At 34.4% G+C, this 23,942-nt stretch overlaps 1 protein-coding gene across 3 annotated transcripts in view; it reads right to left on the bottom strand.

Annotated features, from left to right (window-relative positions):
- Positions 1 to 23,942, bottom strand: part of LOC150082956 (RNA-binding protein 39-like) — a 411,944-nt gene that overhangs the window by 296,092 nt on the left and 91,910 nt on the right. For all 3 annotated transcript variants that reach the window (XM_090376936.1, XM_090376937.1, XM_090376935.1), the window contains exon 3: positions 19,916 to 19,965. In XM_090376936.1, coding sequence (XP_090233062.1) covers positions 19,916 to 19,965 — 50 coding nt within the window. The remainder of the gene's footprint in view (positions 1 to 19,915; positions 19,966 to 23,942) is intronic.

The raw sequence follows: 23,942 nt of genomic DNA on the forward strand, positions 1-23,942 counted from the left end.
TGTAGTTCCGAGATCAACATTTTAAAAAAAATGACCAAGTATATTGCTTGTAATATTTGCGCTACATGCATTTATCCGAAGTCTAGTCATCACTCAGTATAGTATTAGACATCATACGAAACAGACAGTTTACATTGTATCGTAATTAATGCAACCAATGCAGTTACATTTTCGAAGAGTTAATAATGGCTGATAAGAATGAAAAAGCAACAACATCTGGGTGCAGTACAAAGACTGTAAATGTAAGAAAAAGACTAAATTTGAAAATTAAATCAGATGTTTTGAAGCGAATCAATTCCGGTCAAAGACAAGCGGATGTGTGCCATAATTTAGGACTTGCAACTTTAACTGTAAGAACAATTATAAAAAATAATAAAGAATTAATTTTAGCAGTGGGAAAGATAGCTGTTCCACTGCAAGCAACTAGGGCTAGGCCGGCTATTAGGATTGAAATGGAAAGACTAACTAATTTTATAAAAGATAATATCCAATGCAGAATTCAATTAAGTTAAATATTATAAAAAAATAAAAAATAATAAAAAAAAAGAGAGAGAAAGAGATTAGCCAATATGATGATCTGAAGAAAACTCACCTAAAAAAAAAAAAAAAAAAGTGGAACAATTTAAAACTAGTAAGGGCTGGTTGAATAGATTTAAAATCCAGGGAGAAGCCGCAAGTGCAGATCAAGGAACCAACACTTTCAAAAAAGAACTTGTTAAAATTATTGAAGAGGGGTATTATGTGTTATACTTCTCAACATGTTTATAACATAGATGAAGCAGGACTTTTGTGGAAACAATGCCTAAAAGAAGTTTCATATTGAAAGAAGAAAAAAACAAACATACCAGGTTTCAAAGCAGCGAAGGATCGGTTGACTTTATTGTTGGGTGGTAATGCTGCGGGGGATTTAAAATTAATACTCCTTTTATTTTATTTGGAAGAGGGCCCAAGTTCAACCCAAAATCGACACATTTTTCATGATTAATCATCAATTAAATTAAATCAATTTAGATCAATTAAATTCATGATTTTAATTTGAATTTTAAGTTTAATTTTGATACGTAAGTAGTTACCACATAATTATATACGTATGTAATGCAGAATATTTTATATGTACAAATATTTGAATATTAAATATTTTGGCCGACATTTGTGCATCTTTTCACTACCGTTTATTATTGATCAGGAAACATTCTATGGCACCGACTGCAACTCACAAATACATATGTTATCTTATGGGAATACGGCACTCACTTAGCACAGATTCACTTAGCGCTCTGTTTTTATGGAACGAATTATCAGTGTTAAGCGGGGGTCACCTGTAATTAACAATTGGTATTGTATTATTATAATTACATGTATTGCTAATTATTATTCTTCACTAGGTTTGGCCACGGAGGCCGGTATCGGCTATTTTAGAGTTACTTGGTTGATTTAATCTACATGTATAATTTGGTCTACATTTATATGGTTTAGGTTTTATATTTTCGGCCTTTACCAACACATCTAACTCAAAAACGATTAAATAGCATCTATCTATTTTACTAAATCTATAATAATATATTTTTGGCCTTTACCAACATAGCTAATTTAAAATCCGATTAAATAGCATGTTACCTATTTTACTAAATCTATAATAAAATATTACACGGATGTAAGGTTCAATCTAATACAGATGGCTTTAATCCGATCGGGATTATATTATATTACTTTATAAAATATTTTCATATATTGTTCCTATTATTTATATATATATATATATATATATATATATATATATATAAATAATTCTGATGACATCTCTCAGTTGCCATTCTAAACAGTGTTCCATCCAAACTGTGTTGGACAGCTCAACCAATATCAGGAAACACAATTCTTCAGCAAACTCACCATACTCTACATAATTTACAGTTGCCTTTTTTAATGTAACTGTGGTGTTTCAGAAGAACATCAAAATAGCTGAGTTTATTTTGAAGAATGTCAAAGAATACATTTTAACAAGTTTGTGGAGAATGGTAACAATACTGGGAGAGGTGCATTTCATCAATGGTTACTATTTTAAAAATGACCATTGAAATTTGTTTATACATTTACACAATACACCTAAACCTCTTTTTATGCAAATTTTTTTTACACAAATTCGGAGTTACGCGAATTGGGATATCAAAAATAATTTTTTTACGCGATTTTTATTCACTTTTACGCGACCAACCTAAAGTCTAAGTTAGGAAAAAATCCGTAATTCAAGAAAATTCTGAGAATTTTGTAGAATTTCATTCTCATTTCAATTAAGAAAATTCTAAATTCTAAATTCCCCGAATTACATAACTGACTGCACATAAACAAAAAAAAAAAAAAAAAACCCAGCAGTTGTTTGTAGTTTGAATTTGGTTTCTCGTATCAACTTAGAAAATTCTTAGGAATTTCATTTATTCGGAATTCCCCATATTACATAACTGACTGCACATAAAAAAGCAGTTCTGAGTAGTTTGAATTTGGTGTTTGAGTAGACAACACAGTTACCGCATTTTTTGCATTTGCATTTTTTAAGTGAAATCAAAATAAAAATCGTGTTATAAAATTATAATTTTGCCAAGAAATAATAAATGGTAAGCTACATTGTATGTAATTTTCAAACTTTCATTTTATTAACCGAAGATTTTAATCCAGCCCTCACATGATGTTGCCGATAACCAAAAAAATATGGAAAGCCATTTCCTTGGATATAAAAATTCAAATTTTAGATCGTCTTCAAACTGGGGAAGGTGCAACGGCTGTGGGTAAGCATTTTGGAGTTCCGTGAATCAACTATCTATAAAGAAAAATGAAGAGGCTATTAGAAAAGCGGAATGTTCTAGTACAAAATCGAGTGCAAAATTATCATCATACACAAGAGATGTTGTTCTAGAAAAGGCCGAAAAAAAACTTTAGTGATGTGAATAGAAGATAATATATAAAAAAGAATGCCAGTTGACGGAAATTCCATCAAGCAATCAGCATTGAGATTTTATGAACAGATTAAAAAACTGCAGCCAGATACTTCATCTCGATCAAGGAAAAAATATGAATTTCATGCAAGCAATGGTTGGCTGGCTAAGTTTATTAAAAGACATGCTCTTCATAATATAAAAATTAAAGGTGAAACGGTTTCTGCTGATGAAACAGCTGCTAAAGCATTTCCAGAAAAACTTGCTAAAATAATTGAAGATAGAGGTTACACTTGTGAACAAGTTTGGAATATGGATGAAACTGGCCTATTCTGGAAAAAAAATGCCAAACAGAACTTACATATCAAAAATGGAAAAAACTGTTGGTGGGTTCAAAGCAGCAAAGAATCGCATAACACTCCTATTTTGTTTGAATGCTTTAGAAGATTGGATGTTAAAACCACTGCTCATAAATCGATCATTAAGACCACGGCCAATGAAAGGCGTAGATTTTCAAAAATTGCCAGTTCATTGGATGGCCAACAAAAAAGCTTGGGTAACCATTGATATTTTCACTGAGTGGTTCCACAAACATTTTGTGCCAGAAGTTAGATGCTATTTGAATGACAAGTGTCTTGAATTTAAAGTGCTTTTGGTTCTTGATAATGCACCCGGTCATCCTGCCATAGAACACCCAAATGTGCAATTTTGTTTTCTGCTGACCAATACCACACCATTGCTACATCTAGATCAGGGTATAATTGAGACTTTTAAAACATATTAAGTCAGAAGAACATTTCAGTTCGTTTTGAACAAGCTAAATGATGATGAAACGCTGTCAGTTATGGATGTGTGGAAAATATTTTCAATTGTGGATTGTATTGATCAGGTTTGATTTTCGTTATCTGAACTGAGACCAGAAACTATGAATGCATGCTGGAATGCTATTTGGCCCGCATGTGTTAAAGAGAATGCTCCTGTTTCCTTTAGTCATACTGCAGGATTCCCCAACATAACAGGTTTGGCATGTGAAATTGGCGGAGAAGGATTCGATGATCTTACGTCGGCAGATATCGAACAATTGTTAATTGATAAACCTCTTAGCGAAGACGAAATAGTGGAGATTGTTTCTGAGACTCCTGAAAGCGAAGAAGTTAATGATAATGATCAAGATAATCTTACTTTTACTGTTGATATAACTAGATCGTATGTATAGCTTAGCTTAGTTTTTTTCATGTTGATATAATTAAAGAAGGTTTTAAACTGGCCAGTAATTTAGGCAATTATTTTGCCTAAATTACTGGCCAAATGAAGAACGTGCTGGGAAGTTTTCACGTGAGCTTAAGTTGTTAATATCTTCATACAGAGAATTATATCGCGACTTATCTAAAGCATCAACACAGCGATTAATAACTGAGTTCATGCCTAAAACTATTGAAACAACCAGTGGTACTTTTGTTCAAGACATGACAAGAAGAATTCCACAAGTTGAGGCAGAAGTCGATGACAATAATACCATATCTAGTAGTTCTAGTGATATTACAGTCTCACGAAAACGAAAGCTTTCGCGCTTACTGTCAGAAACTGATAGCAAATAACAATTTTTTTATAGAATCCTTAGCAAACAACTGAAATGAATATGTTTTTTTTTAAAGTTATTAAAATTAATTCTATGTATGTGTGTTCTCCATGAAATGTAAATAAAAATCTTATGATCCTAACGAATTTAATGTTTGTTTTTTTCATTATTTTGCTTATATTTCAGGTTTGGAACCAATCTTCACTTTTGCTATGGAGTCAGTAATTCTTTTTACACGTAATTTTTAGGAACGTACTTATTGCATAAAAAGAGGTTTAGGTGTAATTTTAAAACATTATGATCGTTCTTTTTGAATATACCCCATATTTCTGATGGAAGGCAAGATTAAAGGAAGTCCTTTGCTTTGTAAAGTTATTCGTTGTTTTAACGTGGGCTTTAATCCCCCCCCCAAAGTAGGTGCATCCAAAAATTTTAAGTGAGAGAGTGCCTGATATAAAATACAATGGTAATTAGTACAAGCTTCTTATTTAATTTTTCAATGGCCATATTTCTCCAATTCTGACAGAATGAATGATATAGATAAAATGCAAAACCTAGAGGTATACTGAAGGAATACTAAAATTCACATTAACATCACTAATAGATATTATAATAAATTAAATATTTCATTAAATAATATACATTTTATATTGCAAAAAATTCACAATGAAAGCAGTTACAAACTAACAAATCACTTGTGAAGTGTGCTGTATAAGGAAATCAGAGCACCTCTTCAGATAATTGAAGAGGTACTTTGATTGGCTTAACTCTTGTTCCTGGGAAAATAATAGAGTCACTGATGAAAGAAGTAATTATTAGCATTAGCATTAGTAGAGGCATATGATGCAAGAAAGCAAGCTTATTCAGCATCAGCCAAAAAAAAAAAAAAAAAAAAAACACACCACTCTCATTTCACCCCTCCGTTCGCTCGAAATACCTGTCCAGTTGAGCCTTAAATTTGTTTAGGCTATCAACTTCAACAACAAGTGATGGAAGTCGGTTCCACCAACCAACCCCCCCCCCCCCCCCCCCGTTCCAGCAGCTCTACATCCTTCTTGAAATGAGGCCTACAGACCTGTATACAGTACTCAAGATGTGGCCTAACCATTGCCTTATACAAGGGAATAATCACCTCCTTATCCCTGCTAGAAAAATTCCTGTATATCATTGACAAGACACCATGAGCTACTCTTGCAGCTCGTCTGCACTGCTCAGGGAACTTCATATCTGCCTGCACAATTACCCCCAGGTCCTTTTCATTCTCCACCACTGTCAGTGTAGTACCGCAGAGTTGATACGTTGCTCTGGGGTTACTGTTTCCCATATGTAGTACTTTACATTTGTCAATGTTAAACTTCATTTGCCACCTCTCAGCCCATCTGTTCAACCTTTCCAGATCCTGTTGCAGCAGCAGCATAGCGTCAGTGGTGTCCTTAACAACCCTGCCATCCTTTGTATCATCTGCAAACTTGGACATTAAACTTGATATCCCATCATCAATATCATTCATAAACACCGAAAACAACAATGGACCCAACACTGAACCCTGAGGAACTCCACTAATAACATTAGTCCACGTTGAGCAGTGTCCATTGATTACCACTCTCTGTCTTCTGCCACTCAACCACTAATGCAGGACCATCTACATAGAATGCAGTTATAATGCAGTTACAGCGTGGATTTGTTAAGGGACAATCTTGTCTGACCAATCTGGTCGATACTGTGAGGTAGTAACAAAGCAACTGGATACAAAAAATAATTTTGACCTCATATATTTAGATTTCAGAAAAACCTTTGATACATACTTTTTTCTACATAAAAGACTGCTATACAAATTGGAGCAGGCACTACTACTCTCCTCAGACTACTGTTATTAGTGGAGTTCCCCAGGCCAGCACTGTTTTCTATATTTATTAATGATATGGATGAAAGTTTATCAGGCTTAATGTCTAAGTCAGATGATACAAAGGTTAGAAGGGTGGTTAATGACAGTAATCAGGATATGCTATTGAAAAAGATCTAGAAAAATCAGGCAGACAGGCTAAAAAGTCGCATATGAAGTTTAATGCTGATAAATGTTTAACTTCAGTTGTCACTCGATAGTGCAGAAAGAAAAAGATCTGGCAGTAATTGCACAATCAGACACGAAGTTCTCAGGGCACTACAGACGAGCTGCTAGGAGAGCAATAATATACAGGAATTTTGCCAAAAGTGATAAGGACATTATCCCATTGCAAAAAGCAATAGTTTGGCCACACCTTGGGCACTGCATAGGATCTGAAGCCTCATTTTAGGAAAGATGTGGATCGGTTGGAATTAGTGCAGAGAAGAGCAATGCAATAGTGAGGGGAACAAAATTGAGGGGAATAGTGAACAAAATTGAGGGGAATAGTGAGGGGTGTGCTTATAAAGAAAAGGTTCAGTTCAGCAAATTGCAGTGTCTGAAGTCTGGAGACTAGGCACCTGCTAGGAGATCTGAATGAGGTGTTGAAGGTTTTGAATGGATTGAGTAAGCCCAATGCTGATGTTATCCCTTTTCTTGCTCACATTACACACACACGAGGGGGCATAAATTCAGACTGAGGAAGGATGGTCAGGATAGATGTGCAAAGGTTCGCCTTCAGCCAGTAGGTAGTTGATTATTGGAACAAGCTTCCATCTGTTCAGGAAGTGGGTAGTTTAAATAAATTCAAGGAAGGGCTAGACAAACTATTAGAGGGGATGAATAGGTGATGTGGGAAATGTGGCTTGGTGCAATATGGTCTCAATATACAAAGGGTACTAGGAAAGTTTTGCAATATGACGCAACAATGAATCACAGGAAGCTGCTTGTTGCTGCATGTTGAGACATGTTCATACGTGCATAGTAGCCGCCGCGCCAAGTCGATGGGCTCAGTTATTCATTAGTAGTGAGAGTGTAAAGTGCTTGCGATGGCATCGTGGTCATGAAATGAGATAAGGACAGTTTTGCGGTATAATTTCTTGCGTGGTTTAACCATAGACCAGTGCTTAGAAGAAATGACTCTTGCATTAGATGATGATTGTCCATATCGTACAACGATATTCAGGTGGTATAGAGAATTCCAAAGGGGAAATTTCACTCTGGAAGATTCTGAGAGGCCGGGAAGGCCACGAACGTCAGTTACGAATGAAAACGTTACTGCTGTGAGGAAAATGCTTGACGAAAACAGGCGAGTGACCTACCAACAGATAGAGGATACTTTGGGCCTAAATGCACCAGCAATTCGTTCGATTCTGCAAGATCATTTGCACGTGAAGAAACTTTGTTCTCTCTGGGTGCCGCATCAACTGACTGAAGAGCAGATGACATGACGTGTGACTTGGTGCCGGGAGATGTTAAAAAAGTTTGATAAGGGACAATCTCGGTATGTGAACAACATCGTGACAGGTGACGAGACTTGGCTGTACTATTACGATCTGCCGACCAAGGCTCAAAACAAAGTTTGGGTCTTTGATGATGACGACACACCCGTAATTGTCAGAAAATCCCGATCTGTAAAGAAGAAAATGATAGCTGTATTTTTCAAATCGAGTGGAATTGTGGAACGTGTCGTTTTGGACACGCAGAAGACAGTCACAGCTAAGTGGTATACTGAACAATGCCTGCCTAAAGTCATTGGATCTATGAAGAACCTGCGGCCAAAGTCAAGAATGGACACCTGGTACCTCCATCACGAAAATGCTCCAGCTCACCGCGCCAAAGCCTGCACCGAATATTTGACCACGACAGGACTGAAACTTCTCGAGCACCCTCCCTACAGTTCAGACCTTGCTCCTTGCGACTTTGCACTGTTCCCGCATGTGAAAATGAAGCTAAAAGGGAGGAGGTTTTCCAGTGATGAGGACCTTCTACGGGCTTGGGACAACGAGTGTGCTTTACTCCCTAGTGAAACTTGGCAGAACTGGTTTAAAGATTGGTTTCGGAGGATGGAGAGGTGTATTGAATGTAGAGGAAATTACTTTGAAAAAAATTAAATAAACAAAGCTGTATTGCAAAACTTTCCTAGTACCCTTTGTAGTTGCTGATGTGCCTGAAACTACACAAAAACAGCAATTTGATTGATTACAGTTTTTATTCATCAACAGTTCTTTCAATCAGTAACTTCAGTATGTGTCTACAGTTAACACATTAACCACATAATTTTTAATTAAAAAAACTCATAGGACTACTATTTTAATAGTTTGTAAATATACCTTATACCTTATATTTGTAAATATAATTATACCTCATACAACGATCAATACAATGACAAATATGCCATGACCAACCCAAAAAAACAATGAAATTAATAATCATATTTAGATCTCCCAACCCAAAAAATTCACTTTATGCTAAAGATTTACACCTTTACATCACAGACGGTGTTCATTAGAATTACAGAATTCGAAAAAACTACAGAATTACAGAATGTTACTCAAACAGTAAAGTGGACTTGACACAAATGCTGTGTCATATGGCCTAATGCTTAAAAAAAAAGTGAGACAAGGAAGGCTGCACTGAGAAAAACTATGCCATTTTACTCAGAACGCTATCTCTCTCTCTCTCTCTCGCTCTCTCTCTCTCTCTCTCTCTCTCTCTCTCTCTCTCTCTCTCTCTCTCTCTATTTTGTGGACAAGCAAAGAAGAGAGATCTGAATATATGATTAGAACCACCTTCAAGTCCCAGAATTTTTGGAACTTTTTATATATTAATTTAATGAATTCAAGTTGTATAATATGGAAGCTTGTTAAAAGCTGAGTTAAGAATAAATGCTAGGAATACAGTGCAGTTTAGGCATTACTACTACACTGGCAAAAGAAAATACATTACTAGCAACTTCTTCACTTAAAAATACCATGCATTCCTGAAAAGGAGTTCATAAATCGGTTGTGTTTTCCCACAGATATAATGATATGTGTGATTCAAAAAAAAAAAAAAATCACTCACAAAAATTCATGACAATTGGGATAACCATAAGACTCATATATACACTATAAAAATAATATGAAAAGGAAAGGGAAGAAAGAGTGGGAAAAAATTTTATGCAGAAGGGTGACTGGACAGACAGAAAGCAACCAACAACAATAATTGTATAATGTATAGATAAATAATAGCTGCTGAGAAAAGAAAAAGAAAAAGGGAAAGAAAAAAAAGGAAAGATGAGTGTAGGTAGTATAGCTACTAAAAAAAAGGTGAAAAAATAATGCATTTTAAACACTATATGGAAATAAATAAATACTTATATATAATGTTTTTTGTTATTTTGAAAAAAACATTTTGACAATGTTTTTCCCATATAAGTGTTAACATAATTTTGATTTGGTTTTGGTTTTTTATTGGCGCATTAGCACCTAAGGCTATAATGCACCAAACTCAGGTGATATGTAAAAACATAATTTTGACATACCCTGTATAGTGATACAGGATATGCCAAAATTATGGTAACACTTATATGGAAAAAACATTTATTGTAATCAACATTTATCAACATTAACTGAAATCAACATTAAAAATAAATAAAATAAAATTCGAATGTTTGTTCCATATAAGTGTTAACATAATTTTGACAATGCCTTTTTCCATATAAGCATTAACATAATTTTGACATACCCTGTATTGTTGCATATCACACAATCCTAGCATCTCCTCAGAATTACATGACAATATAGTATCCTCTGTTTCTAACATAAAGTATGTGCCATGGAAAAGTAAAATTAATAAATAAAATTAAGGGAAAGAAAGGAGAGAATTTTTTTAGAGACATCCAAAGTAAAAATATACGTGAAAATAAGGGTATAAGGGATGATATATAGAAAGTCAACACAACAGAACAACAAAACCAAAATATACACATATATAGCTGAAAAATTAAATTTAAACAAAAAACTATAAATGTAGGATATTTTCTTTAGTTTTAATAATCCATTTCACTGTCTTATTTACACATTCTATTTACTGCATTATACATAATTTTTCTTTATTTTTCATTTGCTTTTGTCTCACTAATTGGTAGATGACTTTCATCAACCGGTGAAATACCACCACTTTGCTTATTGGAGGTTTGAAGTGGTGAAACCCATGTTTAGTCTCTAGAGCAAAGTTTCCGGCATCCTCCTCCCTCCATACTTCTCCTTCAACCCATGCACGATACTAAGTACTATAGGTTTTGGTACCTTTCGTGTTTGGGGTTTTCATTAAAAAAAAAAAAACATCTGCCATATTGTTGTTGTTGTTGTTGATATGGAGGTTTGATGGCGCATAGGCTACTTTGGCCATAATGCGCCTATCTGCCATATGATACTTACTATTTTTACTTCTATGTCCTTCTTACTGCTTTTCCCACCACTGGCTGCTTGCTACTCTGGGCTCTAGCCAACATTTATAATTCTTTGTTTTAATTTAGTTTCTCAGCTGTATATGGGAAAAAAGCTATAGGTAGAAAAAAGGTGAAACCATTTTACGGACAAGGACCACTGATAGAAAATACCCAACAACCATAATTGTATGATGTATTGATAAATAACAGCCGCTGAGAAAAGAAAAAGGAAAGATGAGAGTAGGTAGTATAGCTACTAAAAAAAAAAAGACAAAAAAAAAAAAAAAAAAAAACACATTCAAAACAAAAACATTTTAAACACTATATAGAAATAAATAAATAAGAAATAAATAAATAAATATACAGTAGGCCCTTGATTTAATGGACTAATTGGGGGAAGGGGTGTCTGCTATTGCCGAAAGTCAGTTAAATCGAATGTATTTTAAAAACATTAATAACGAACTTACAATGTACAGGATGTATTAAAATGTTATTATAATGTATAAGTATGAATAAAATATTATTATAATATACATTAAGTATTTTATTTATAAAAGAATAAGAGAAGTTTACCTCAATATGATACAAAGAACACTTCCATATGATACTCCCCAGAAATTAAAACAAAAACAATTTAAAAAAAAAAAAAAAAACCAAAAATCTTACATTACAGCAAGAAATAATTAACAATAATTAAAAATCAATTTTAACACAATTAAAAATTAAGTAAAAAATTAATTTAATGGAAAAAATGCAAAACGATTTTCCTTATTTTTTTTGTTAAATTAATTTTTTACTTAATTTTTAATTGTGTTAAAATTGATTTTTAATTGTTGTTAATTATTTCTTACTGTAATGTAATATTTTCTATTTTTTTTAAAATTGTTTTCGTTTTAATTTCTGGAGAGTATCATATGGAAGTGTTCTACGTATCATATTGAGGTAAACTTCTCTTATTCTTTTACAAATATTGATATCAACATAGAACGTATTGATCAATTATATCTCTGGTTCATACTATTAAGTAATTTATACACGCCACTAAAACATCTGTTAAAAATATAAAAATAAATTTACAATAGGAACCAAACTTCATTTTAATTAAACAAGTCAAAAACTATACAATGTAACTAATGGAGTGTTTCCACCACTTTTTTTTCTATTTTTTTTTTCTTAAAGCTCACAAAGTTATTTTCAATTTGAACATTAGTTTTTTTTTAAATTTAAATCCATTTTAGAGGGAAAAAATACTTTAATATTCTTAAACTCCATTGAATAAAAAACAAAAAAAAAAAAAAAAAAAAAAACATTAAAAAAGATACATAATATTCAATATTAATAATTGAAAGAATCACAATTTTCAGAGTCAGAAATTTGTCATATGGAGGGAGAGGTGTTAATTCCTTGCTGGTAGAGAGTTCTGGTGAAACAGGTCCAGTTAATGAAGTGGTCTTGAAGAAATCATCAAGCTTCTGTTGTCTTACACCTTGGTGCTGCTTTCTTATTACTGTAGATCAAAATTCTCTAAAATGTTCATGACAAGGAAGCACATCAAGGTCTGATGATGATTCAATATAATGTATGGTGTCATTCATATGTTTTGTCATAACAGACAATTTAGGATGAGGTGCAACTGATTCTTCGTCTTTGTCATCAATCATCATCCTCTTGTTTTCCATGAAGGACATTTTTTGCAATCTTTACCTCAAAAAAAATTTGATAGCCCAGATCACCTTCATAATTTTTGAGCCAATGTTCCACATCATTCTCAGTTGCATTTCTGTTGCCGACCCTCAGAAGAGTATCAAAAAATTAGACAACTCAACTCCCTCAAAATCCATTTCAGGTTCTATGTCATACAAAAACTTCTTCCAAGCATTGGCCAAGGTAGTAATCTTCATATCTTTCCATGCAGCTCCTAAGTTGAAGATAGCAGATCTGATGTTGTATGCATGTAAACTTTGTAGTGTTCTAGTGCCTCTTGTATCTTCTTCTGCATCTTCTGTTTCTTCCAAAATAAAAATCACCTCTTCCAAAAACTTAATTTATACAACCTCTTACATGCAACGATTATACCCTGATCCATCGGCTGTATCAGTGAAGTAGTGTTAGGAAGTAGTGTTACACATTTAATTCTCTCATCTCTGCTAACTAACCTTTCAGCATTAGGGTGAGCAGGTGCATTATCTAGCAGCAAAACAGCCTTTATTTCGTGAGAAGGAATTTTCAGCACATCTGTCTGATAACGTTGCACATCAGGAATAAAATGGTTAAAGAACCAGTCGCAGAAAATATCCATTGTAAACCAGGCATTTTTTGAGTGGGAATATATCACCAGCAACTGTTCATTAAATACTTCAAAGGACAAGGTTTTTTTTTTTGCCTTACCAACTACCATAGACTTGTACAAAATAAAACTGAAATTCACTCCTTATTTAGCTTATGACCAGGGGTGCTTTCATGCTTGTAAGCCTGGGTATTCTTAGGAATAGCACGATAAAAAAGCCCAGTCTCGTCAGCATTATAAATGCTGTGATAAAATGAGTCCCTCATTTTTAATGAGATTATTTAGATATTTTTCGAAAGCCTCAACTTGTTCTTCATCTGCACCTAAAGATTCACCACAGGTTCTTTTATTAACAATGCCGTGGCACTTTCGAAAATGCGACAGCCATCCATCACTTCCCTGGAATTTTAGGTCCACGCTATTCATGAATAAAAAAAAAAAAAAAAAGTTCTAAATTTTTCCTTTAGGAGAGAAATTTTTTTGTCTGTTAAATCCAAAGTTTGTTTAATCAGAGTCTGTTAAATCAAGCCTACTGTATTTTGGTTGCGTTCCTCTGTCGTGTCACCCATAGATTATATGCTAGCTTTCTATAATTCCTTCCTTATACCCTTTTTTTGTCACATATATTTTTACTTTGGATGTCTAAAATTTTTTCCCTCCTCTCTTTCTCTTAATTCTATTTATTTATTTTACTTTCCCATGGCATGTACTTTATGTTAGAAACAGAGGACACGGCATCTTGCCATGCAATTCTGGTGGTTGACACTTGAGGAGATTCCAGTATTGTGCAATGTGACATTATAATTTTATTTAAGTATTTATTTATTTCTATATAGCGCTTAAAAAAATTTTTAAAAATTTAAAAAATTTTTTTCCTGCTTTTTTAGTAGCTATACTACCTACTCTCATCTTTCCTTTCTTTCCCTTTTTCTTTTCTCGCAGCTATTATTTATCTATACATCATATATATATATATATATATATATATATATATATACACACAGGGTGTCTCAGAAATATTGGTACAAACGTTTAGGGGATGTGAAAAGAAATGTGAATCACATAGGAACCCATAACTGGAAACGTCACGGGAAAGTAGTAGCAGAGGCACAAGAAGCAGAAATGACACAAGGCAGTAATTAGTGGCAAACATTTATTTGACATAATATTAACAATGGAGTACAAGATGGATGCATTTCATGATGTTACAATAGATGCTCGAAGGTTCCACCATGAGACGCAATGCATGCGTGACACTGACGCAGCATGGATTGGCAGACACAGTCGAACACACCTGGAGTTTCTTTGACAGTAGCAGCAGCAGCGCAGATGAGTCTCGTCACGAGATCCATTTCCATCTCCACAGGCGATTCGTACATGATAGATTTGAGAGCCCCACAGAAAGAAATCAAGGCTCGATAAATCAGGTGAGCGTGGGGGCCAAGCAGCGGGTTCACCACGGCCAATCTATCGACGCCCAAAACGCCTGTTCAAATGGTCACAAACATACTTCCATAATGGGCAGGCGCCCCATCATGTTGAAATCAAATGTCACGTCTCACATTTGCTGGAACATCGTCAAGTAGCCCTGGTAGAACTTGTTCAAGAAATATCCAATATTTAGCGGAGTTCATGCGGGCTGGTAACAGGTATGGGCCGACTAAGCAGTCACCGACCATACCTGCCCATACATTTATTGCGAAGCTATGTTGTCCGCATGGGGGCGCACACCATGTGGGTTGTCGTGAGTCCACACATGAGCATTGTGCTGATTGAATAAGCCTTCCCGAGTGAAATAAGCCTCATCTGTGACCAAAACATAGGCTGGAAAATTCAATTCTTGACAATTTCTTGGAGAAACCACTGTGCAAAAGTCACACGTGCAGGATGATCTTGGGGGAGCAGTAACTGAACCCTTTGGAGATGAAAGGAGTGTAAGGAATTGTCGTGTTAGACACGCTGTACACTGCAACGAGACACTCCTAAGGCAGAGGCAATGGCACGTGTGCTGGCAGTAGGATTATTCTGGACAGCATTCAACACATTTTTGTTCCATGGCAGGAGTTCGTGTCGAACGTGGTCTGCCCGCACTATTCCTGTTACCTCTAAATGACCCATAATCGCACAAATTTTGATGCACGCGCGCAAACAAACGGTGATCTGGTACGTCTGTCTGGGAAGCGTTCTCCATAAATTCGTTGAGTGGCTCGTCCACTGCCCTCTGCTAATCCATACAATAGGTGCATGTCTGCCAGCTCACAGTTCGTATATCAATGCATACTCTTTGTGCGGTGACTACTGCTTGAATGAGTAAACCAGAAATTTTCCCTCTCGCGAACCGATGAACAGCACCGTGTACCAGCTTACAGTGATGTTTCCGGTTATGGGTTCCTATGCGATTCACATTCCTTTAGATGTTATCTATTTCCCCTAAATGTTTGTACCAATATTTTTGATACACCCTATGTATATATATATATTTTTTATATATATTAGCACACATTATTGATAACTAAATTATCAATAATGTGTGCTCGAGTCATCAACAAGAACCACAGTTGCATAACTGTGTTTTCAGAAAAATTGACAGCACATAAGGTAGTGCTCTTACAACAAAAAATAATATGATCCAATTAATGCAACCAAAAGCTTCAAAATATACAAACAAATCCAACTCACTCTTATTCTGCTGTGGCATATCTTGTTCAAGTATAGAATCCTAACACATCTAGCACTACCAAAGTAGAACTGTATTTAAGTTAGCCCTCTTTGTCAAGCCACAAAAATCCACTAAACTAGTGGAAAATAAAAAAATAAATTATCCCAAGACGTTTCAAATTAAACCACATTAGATTTCACATAATAGCAACTTCAGTTCCAAGTGAGAGAATTTATGTTCACAATAACTGTACAATCCTACACCAACTGTTATTAAATAAATTAGAGTTGTGTTGTATTAAGATAATAACAATAAAAATGAAATAAATAGAATGTTGTTGTTATTTGGTTTTTTACGAGCATTAGCAACTAAGGCTATATTGCTCTGTGGATATGCGGTGGTCATTCCCTGACCTTTCCGCATCCTCCGTATTTGGTGGTCACTGGCTCAAACCCTGGTCTAATCAAGAAGCGTGTGCTACGCACTGCCGCTCCTGCCCACCTGGCTACGGAGGCGCCATAAATAAATAGAATGAATGATATAATTACACTAGATATAACTGACAAAATAAGATACCTGTCTGTACAATAAAAATATAAAAATTTTAAAATACAATAAAATAAAATAATGTAGATAAAACACCAGATAAAAGCGATAAAATACTGAACCTTTCAGAGGTGTCTGCCTCCTTTTTCAACAGTGAAGCTTATTGTACAGTACATCCTTAAATATCAGCAGGCGCAGTATTCATCCCACGTGCACTGGAACCGGAAATGGCTCGGGAGTGTACCAGGTGGAACCGTTCATCCCTTCCAAGGACCACAGCTTCGAAGGGGGGGGGGAATGAATGCGGATTCTCCTATCTCTATTAATAGTGTTGCTCACAGAAGAGCAAATCCACAAGCTCTCGGAGCCACTTTCTGTCCCAAAATCTGTGTGCCCAGTCAACGATAACAGCTTCATCAGGAGAAATTTGATGGTGCTCCTCTCAAAAATGTTCTGCCACAGCAGACCTCCTATAATTGATGGTATTTATATGTTATGTTGGTGAAACAAAGTTTCAGATCGCATGGGGAGCATATCAGTGCGATAATGCTCACTCCTGCCTGGCACACTCCCAAGCCATTTCCAGTTCTAGTGCACATGGGGAGAATACTGCTCATGCTCCTGTAGAAACATGTATTGTGAACAATGAGCCTGCTGATATTTAAGGATGTACTGTACGATAAGCTTCACTGTTGAAAAAGGAGGTGGACGCCTTTGAAAGATTCGGTGTTTTATTGCTTTTATTCGTTGTTTTATTGCTTTTATTCAGTGTTTTATCTACATTGTTTTATTCTATTTTATTGTATTGTAAAATTTTATTGTACAGACAGGTATCTTATTTTATCGGTTTTATCCAGTGTAATTATATTATTCATTCTGTTTATTTCATTTTTATCATTATTATCTTAATACAACACAACTCTAATTTATTTAATAACAGTTGGTGTACAGTTATTGTGAACATGAATATTCCCAACCCCAGAGGCCTATCTGAAGATGAGAGAATTTACTCAAAAGGGGGACAGATGTAGCAGACTGACAAATGGAACAGTGTTTAAATTCATGTTTCTTAATTCCAGTATAAAAATAAAATGTTTAATCCTTTTGTTTACATTCTTTAGTCTCTCAATGTACTGTATTTAGCATCCATCCAACCCAACCTGTTCCATCACTGTTACTTGTGCAGCTGTGTGTGTGTGTGTGTGCACGTGTCACTGCTTCTACTCTGTATCTTCAAAATAAATCTATATGTATTCTATTTTTATATATCTTCATAATTTAATGTGCATTATCGTACAATGTTTTGTTTTTTATTTCTTTATACATTAATTACAATGCATGAAGAAGTAACATACAAAACACTGGGATATTTCCTATATTGTGTGAATAATAAAAAATAAAATAAAATAATATAAATGTGTAATCAAAGTCATAGGCTGACAAAGAGATCAAGTTCTTTCATTTGAATCTAAAATATAATGTGCAGCCAGTACATGAAATATGGAAAGGCTGACCAGTGGGTGAAAGGAGTAATGCCATATAATCTTATGCAGGTGCTCTAGGGCCTTGAGCTTGTGTGTGTGTGGGGGGGGGGAGTATTATTATTATCTGGTTTCTTTTAGGAGCATTAGCAACTAAGGCCATATTGCTCCAGTGATATGCGGTGATCATTCACTGACCTTTCCGCATCCTCCGTATTTGGTGGGGGTGGGAGTAAAAGAAGACTATGGAGCAATACAGAAACAAGTCGCTAGGGTCCAAGCTGTAATATGCCACTTAGAGATGTCAAATTAGTCACTATGCACTCACTATTTAAAAAAAAAAAAAAAATGAAGGCTGGGTACACCCTGGGAATACCAAGAGGGAAACTTCTTAGAAGGGAAAATGGCCTTAAGGATATGAAATATTAACTACACAAATAAAAATGAAAAGATACACATACATAAGTTAAAGATCATTTTTAGGTACTGTTTCAGAATTTATAAATATTTTACTCTGCCTATGGGAAACATTTTTAAACTGAGGATTTCTAATTGCTCAACATTCTGTTCATTAAACTCATCACCAAGTTGGAAGAATGAGCTCCTTTGGAGTTTCAACATACCTTTTAACATATCACAATTATTATAAGACAGAGCAACAATCCACTAAGTAATTCCGAACTGTTCGCAACCATCAGAACTTAATGCTTAACATGGTTGACGTATCCAATTATGGATACTGATGAAAACAACTGCAATGTGTCACTTCCATTATATCAAAATGTTTATACTAAAAAGGTTTTAAAAAGCATTGAACGCCTCTGACTATGGAAAATTCACTAATTGAACAAGTTAGTGTGTAGTATCATTTCAGTTCGTAGTAAATCACTGAAGTAGGTGAAATGGCTTGTTTGTTTGTTTTAGTTAGTTGTTGCACATCAGCTTCTCTGGCCATAATACACCTCCCAAGGTTTTTGTAGTACTCTGATCCAAGCCCGAGGCGGGATTTGAACCCATGACCTTTGGGTTGCCAGGCAGGCACTTTACCCACCCGGCTGGTGGTGAAATGGCATCATTTTTGTTATATCTCATATTGTGAATGCCTTCACAATAAGTTGCCTGATATTGAACTACCTTCGGCAGTGGATTCTCAAATAGACAACACTTCACCAGTGGATTCTCAATGGATACCACCACCCCTGGGTGGTGGATATCCATCGAGAATCCACTGGTGAAGTGTTGGCGAAGTTGTTACTTATTCTGGCGGATACCACCACCCCTGGGTGGTGGTATCCGCCAGAATAAGTAACATTACTCTTCTCCAGTGGTGAAGCTTTGCTTATTGGAGGTAGTGCGATATCAGGGCACTTGCTGTGAAGGCATTCACAATATGAGATGTAAAAAACAATTCTATACACTAATTTTTTTCAATTACCAAAATGTTTATATTGTTTTATATTTTTTAATATAAAAATAAAGAATTTCTATATTTAAAAAATGTATTAAGTGGGAAAATGTCATTATAATAATACAGCATTATTCTTTAGCACGTACTTTTTATGCAGAAAAACTTTTTACCCGGGAAACTTCTTACACGTGAAAATAATACAATACAATACAGAGTTGAAACTGGCAATTAAGAAATCAAATTAAGAAATCAAACAGGGGGAAACCTTCTTATGCATGAATTTCTTATCCGGATTCTGGCGCCTCCGTAGCCAGGTGGGAAGGAGCAGCAGTGCGTAGCACACGCTTCTTGATTAGACCGGGGTTCGAGCCAGTCACCACCAAATATGGAGGATGCGGAAAGGTCAGGGAATGACCACCGCATATCCCGGAGCAATATGGCCTTAGTTGCTAATGCTCCTAAAAACCAAACAACAAACATCCGGATTCTACTGTAATTCTTTAATATTGCCTTCTGAAACACGTTTGTTTATGCAAAGAGAATTCACATGTATTTCCTTGTTATGTCTATAAATAAGAACAAACTTTTTTGGAATAATAACAAAAAAAAAAATTGAATAGCTTATGATGCCTGCCAAATCCTCAATACTGAGCACTGTATGAATATATTCAACAGATTTACGAAATTAAATTATATTAAATGCAAACTTACCGTTGATTCTCCTTGTCTGAGTAGCCCTCTTTATTTCTACCATCTTCATCCTGCCGCAGTTGAAAAATATTACAATGATTATGCGCATGAATGAACATGAAGGGAGTGAAGAAGGTACAGAGTGAGAAGAAACAGAGAAAATGAGTAAATACATTATAGCAGTTAAACCATGTTACAAAATTTATATATTTACCTATACATTTACCTTTGCATTAAGAAAAATGGATACAATTGCTTGTCACCAAATGCAATTTTACTTTGCTAACAAATATAGAAAAAATTAACATTACTATTCCTCATATTTAAATCTTTTTTAGAATTAAACATTATCTAATGGCTTGTCAGTCAGGTAAGGAAATCTATTATAAGTAAGCATACGCTCATGATCATGTACATAAGGACATATGGTTGGAGGATATCACTTTAAATGGAATGACATCAGATTGATTAGAACAGCATTCACGAATAAAAATATTTTAAAAGCAAAGCTGTACTGTTACTGTCTGAGTATCGAATTGGTATAAAAAAATATATATATATATATTATTTTATTTATTTTTTTTTTTCTGTACTCTGGTTACAGTAAATTATTTGTTTCTATAAGACCCAGATAATATACGGCTTTCCTAAGTGGCCATTTCGTTTCTCTGTAGCCAAATATACTGCAAAACCCAAATAAAAGACCAATTTATTTACAAATAAAATAAAAGACCAATTTATTTACAAATAAAATAAGTATGTATAAGCTACTGATAAGTGGATATGAATAATAAAATGCAGAACAAAATAAAATCACTAAAACATATTGAAACACTTCTTTATCAATCCGTTTTAATATTCATATCCACCAATTTTTAGAATTTTATATATATTCAATATGTATATTAATTTTGTAGTTTAGTCAAGTTCTATCAAGATTTTATTATAGCAATATGATTCCTGACAGTCAAGGTCTTTTTTGTATAATAAATATTATTTTGAGCACGTGGGATAAAATGCACATATTCCATTAGGTTACCCACATCTCACACAAATGTGCTAAAATGCTGTTTCACTTCATATAGTACTTGTCTGCAATTTATATTATTTCTTTCACAGCATGGCATTTTTGTCGATACAAATAACAAATCATGCTTTAATTATAATATTAATTTTATTCTTTTATACAGTACATAAAATTTGCTGTTAACAAAAATTGAAACTGTTTCCAATATAAAATTTAAAAATATATAGAAAGAATGGATAAAATTTGAAGTTCTAAGATGACTATAATTCTATTTTGTAAAAAATAAATAATAAAAAATGATCATGAGAATCAAACCACAGCCAACAACAACTGGAGAGAGACAGACACACACTGTGCTGCCACACCCCATACAAAAGTATCTACTAAAATACTATTAATCTCATATAATTTTTCCCCTGTAATTTTCATTACTCCTGAATATGAAATTAATTTTAATTTGATATTATGTGTGCACTTTCATTTTAACTTAGAATTTGAAAAATCTGTGAACTCTATTAATGATAATACTTGCATAACACTAAGCATATGCAGATAATGGAAAGAAAAAGAGGCAAGCCTATCTGAAAGAAAAAGGAGTCGATCTTTTCACAGTGATACAATTTTTATACACTGTTTAGTACAATAAAAATTTGGTGAAAAAGTTGATGACCCTATTTATTAGAAATTCCTACCTTTATGTGGTACTGTCTGAAGCATTCCAAGCTAAGAAAGAGGGTGTAACTGTATTTTAAAAACCCAATGTGCAGTCACCTGTCATAGGGAGAAGAAACTATAGTTATCAAAAACATACAAACTTCCTCTGAAAGTTCTATTAAAAATATTTTAATAACGGTTTGGGCTTTTGAAAATGAGGACAAAAAATAGAGGAATCAACAAAAAGTGTTTTTTTCCCCTTTTTTTTATAATTACTATGCTATCAAATGGTGCACTATACATCTCCATTGTAAAACAATAATGACTGTAGCAAAAGTAGTAAATCTCCAATGCAAAAATACATAAAACAGGCTCTATCATGTATTTAATACAATGTGGGTGTGCTCATTAGTACAAAACAGCATAAACCCTATGCTAAAATTTTCAGTCAAATTTAACATAAATCTTAACAGATATCCTGTTCCTCTCTGAGGAGTAGTGAGAATGCATCCCTATATCAGATTATCACATTGCAATTTTGAAAGAGCCAGTCCATTTGTTCTGCACTGCTTTCAAAGCCAATTAATGCACATTCCACTTCAGACCAGAGGTCACAGACATGATGGGAAGTGGGGATTGGTTGTTTTAGCCATATTTAGTCATGTTCAAAGTATAAGTAATTTCCAATTCTAATGTCCGTTCATAATTTCCTTTTATTACATTCTGAAATCATATTACAAAACAGCTCACACCAACACTGAACTTCACAGTTGGCACAACACATTTGTGATGGAAGAATGCTGAGGGCTACTTCAGTACCACAAGTTGGGCATCAAAGGGAAGCATGTACTGATTTGCCTGTTCAAAACATGTTTCCAACTCAATTTTCTACAAGTATAGCACCACAGCAACTGTTACTGTGCATTAACTTCCACAATTATATACTTGTTGGGTGAAACTCGCCAAAGGAATCTCCACTCATGTAATGAGTGAAGAAAGTATGCATTGAATGTCTCACCATATAAAATACAGAGGCAAAGAGTGACAAATGCAGGAAACATAAATACATGTTATTCAGACTAAAGTGCAATTATTAAATTTGAAAGAATACTCTGGAAGGCACCAATTAAAGGATGCCACATGCTTGAGACTAATCTGTTTTTGCCAGATAGCACAATCAAAAATTGCTAAAATTTATAAATGATAATAAAACAAACAACAGAATATTCCACCAACTTGCCAAGGTATTCATTGCTAGTCATCTTATGAATCCTTGATTAAATACAAATGTAAAGCTTAATAATAAAACTGAATATGAACCAAACAAATTCTCTAAAATTATATAAAGCAGGACTGTCTATTGGGACATCATCTCTTCTATAAGGTCTTGGTTAAAAAAAAAGAAAAAATAATTAACTAAAGTATATCATCTGTGTTACATTTCAGGCACATTAGCAAGTTATGGATAGCCTATATGATATAAACAGGAAAAAAAAAATAATAATTGGCATTTTTTATTAGTCCAATTTTAATGAAATTTGAGAATGCTCAACATATCATTCTAAGGGAGCCAAATATAAAATTCTATGAAAATCTATTTGTTGAGAGTTGAGCTATTACAAACAGATGGACAGACAAAGAAATAATAATGCTGGATTTCTATTGGTACAATTTCAATGAAATTTGGAGTGGCTTGGCAAATATTTCAAAAAGAGCTAAATATAAAATTTCATGAAAATCCATCCACTAGGCAGAGATTAGCATTAGTAGAGGCATTTGATACAAGAAAGCAAGCTTATGCAGCATCAGCCAAAAAAAAAATAAATAAAATAAATAAATAAATAAATAAAAAATAACCACTTCCACTTCACCCCTCTGTTCGTTCGAAATACCTGTCCCGCTGAGCCTTAAACTTATTTAGGCTATCAACTTCCACAACAAGGGATGGAAGTCTGTTCCACCAACCAACCACCCGCTGGCTAAAGGCATATTTCCGCACGTCTATCCTACATCTGTCTTTCCTCAATTTGAATTTATGCCCTCTAAGGTGATTATTCTGAGCAAGGGGGAGAACCCCATCAGCATTGAGCATGCTCAAACCATTCAAGGCTTTATACACCTCTATCAGATCACCTCACTGGTGCCTAGTCTCCAGACACTGTAATTTGCAAAACTTTAGCCTTTCTTCGTAAGAGCACCCCTTTGTTCCATTCACTAATCTAATAGATGAAGCTAACAACAGGTGCTTTATGTATATATGCTAACACACCTAAGATCTAAAGAACAAAAAGAAAGCTTTGAGATGAACCATTAATTACCCCCAGACAACACCCCTCTTGATGAAACTTCTATTAGAACAATTAGAAA

Source organism: Mastigoproctus giganteus, chromosome 7, assembly GCF_048544385.1.
Source record: "Mastigoproctus giganteus isolate SK-2022 chromosome 7, ASM4854438v1, whole genome shotgun sequence".
NCBI lineage: Eukaryota > Metazoa > Arthropoda > Arachnida > Uropygi > Thelyphonidae > Mastigoproctus > Mastigoproctus giganteus.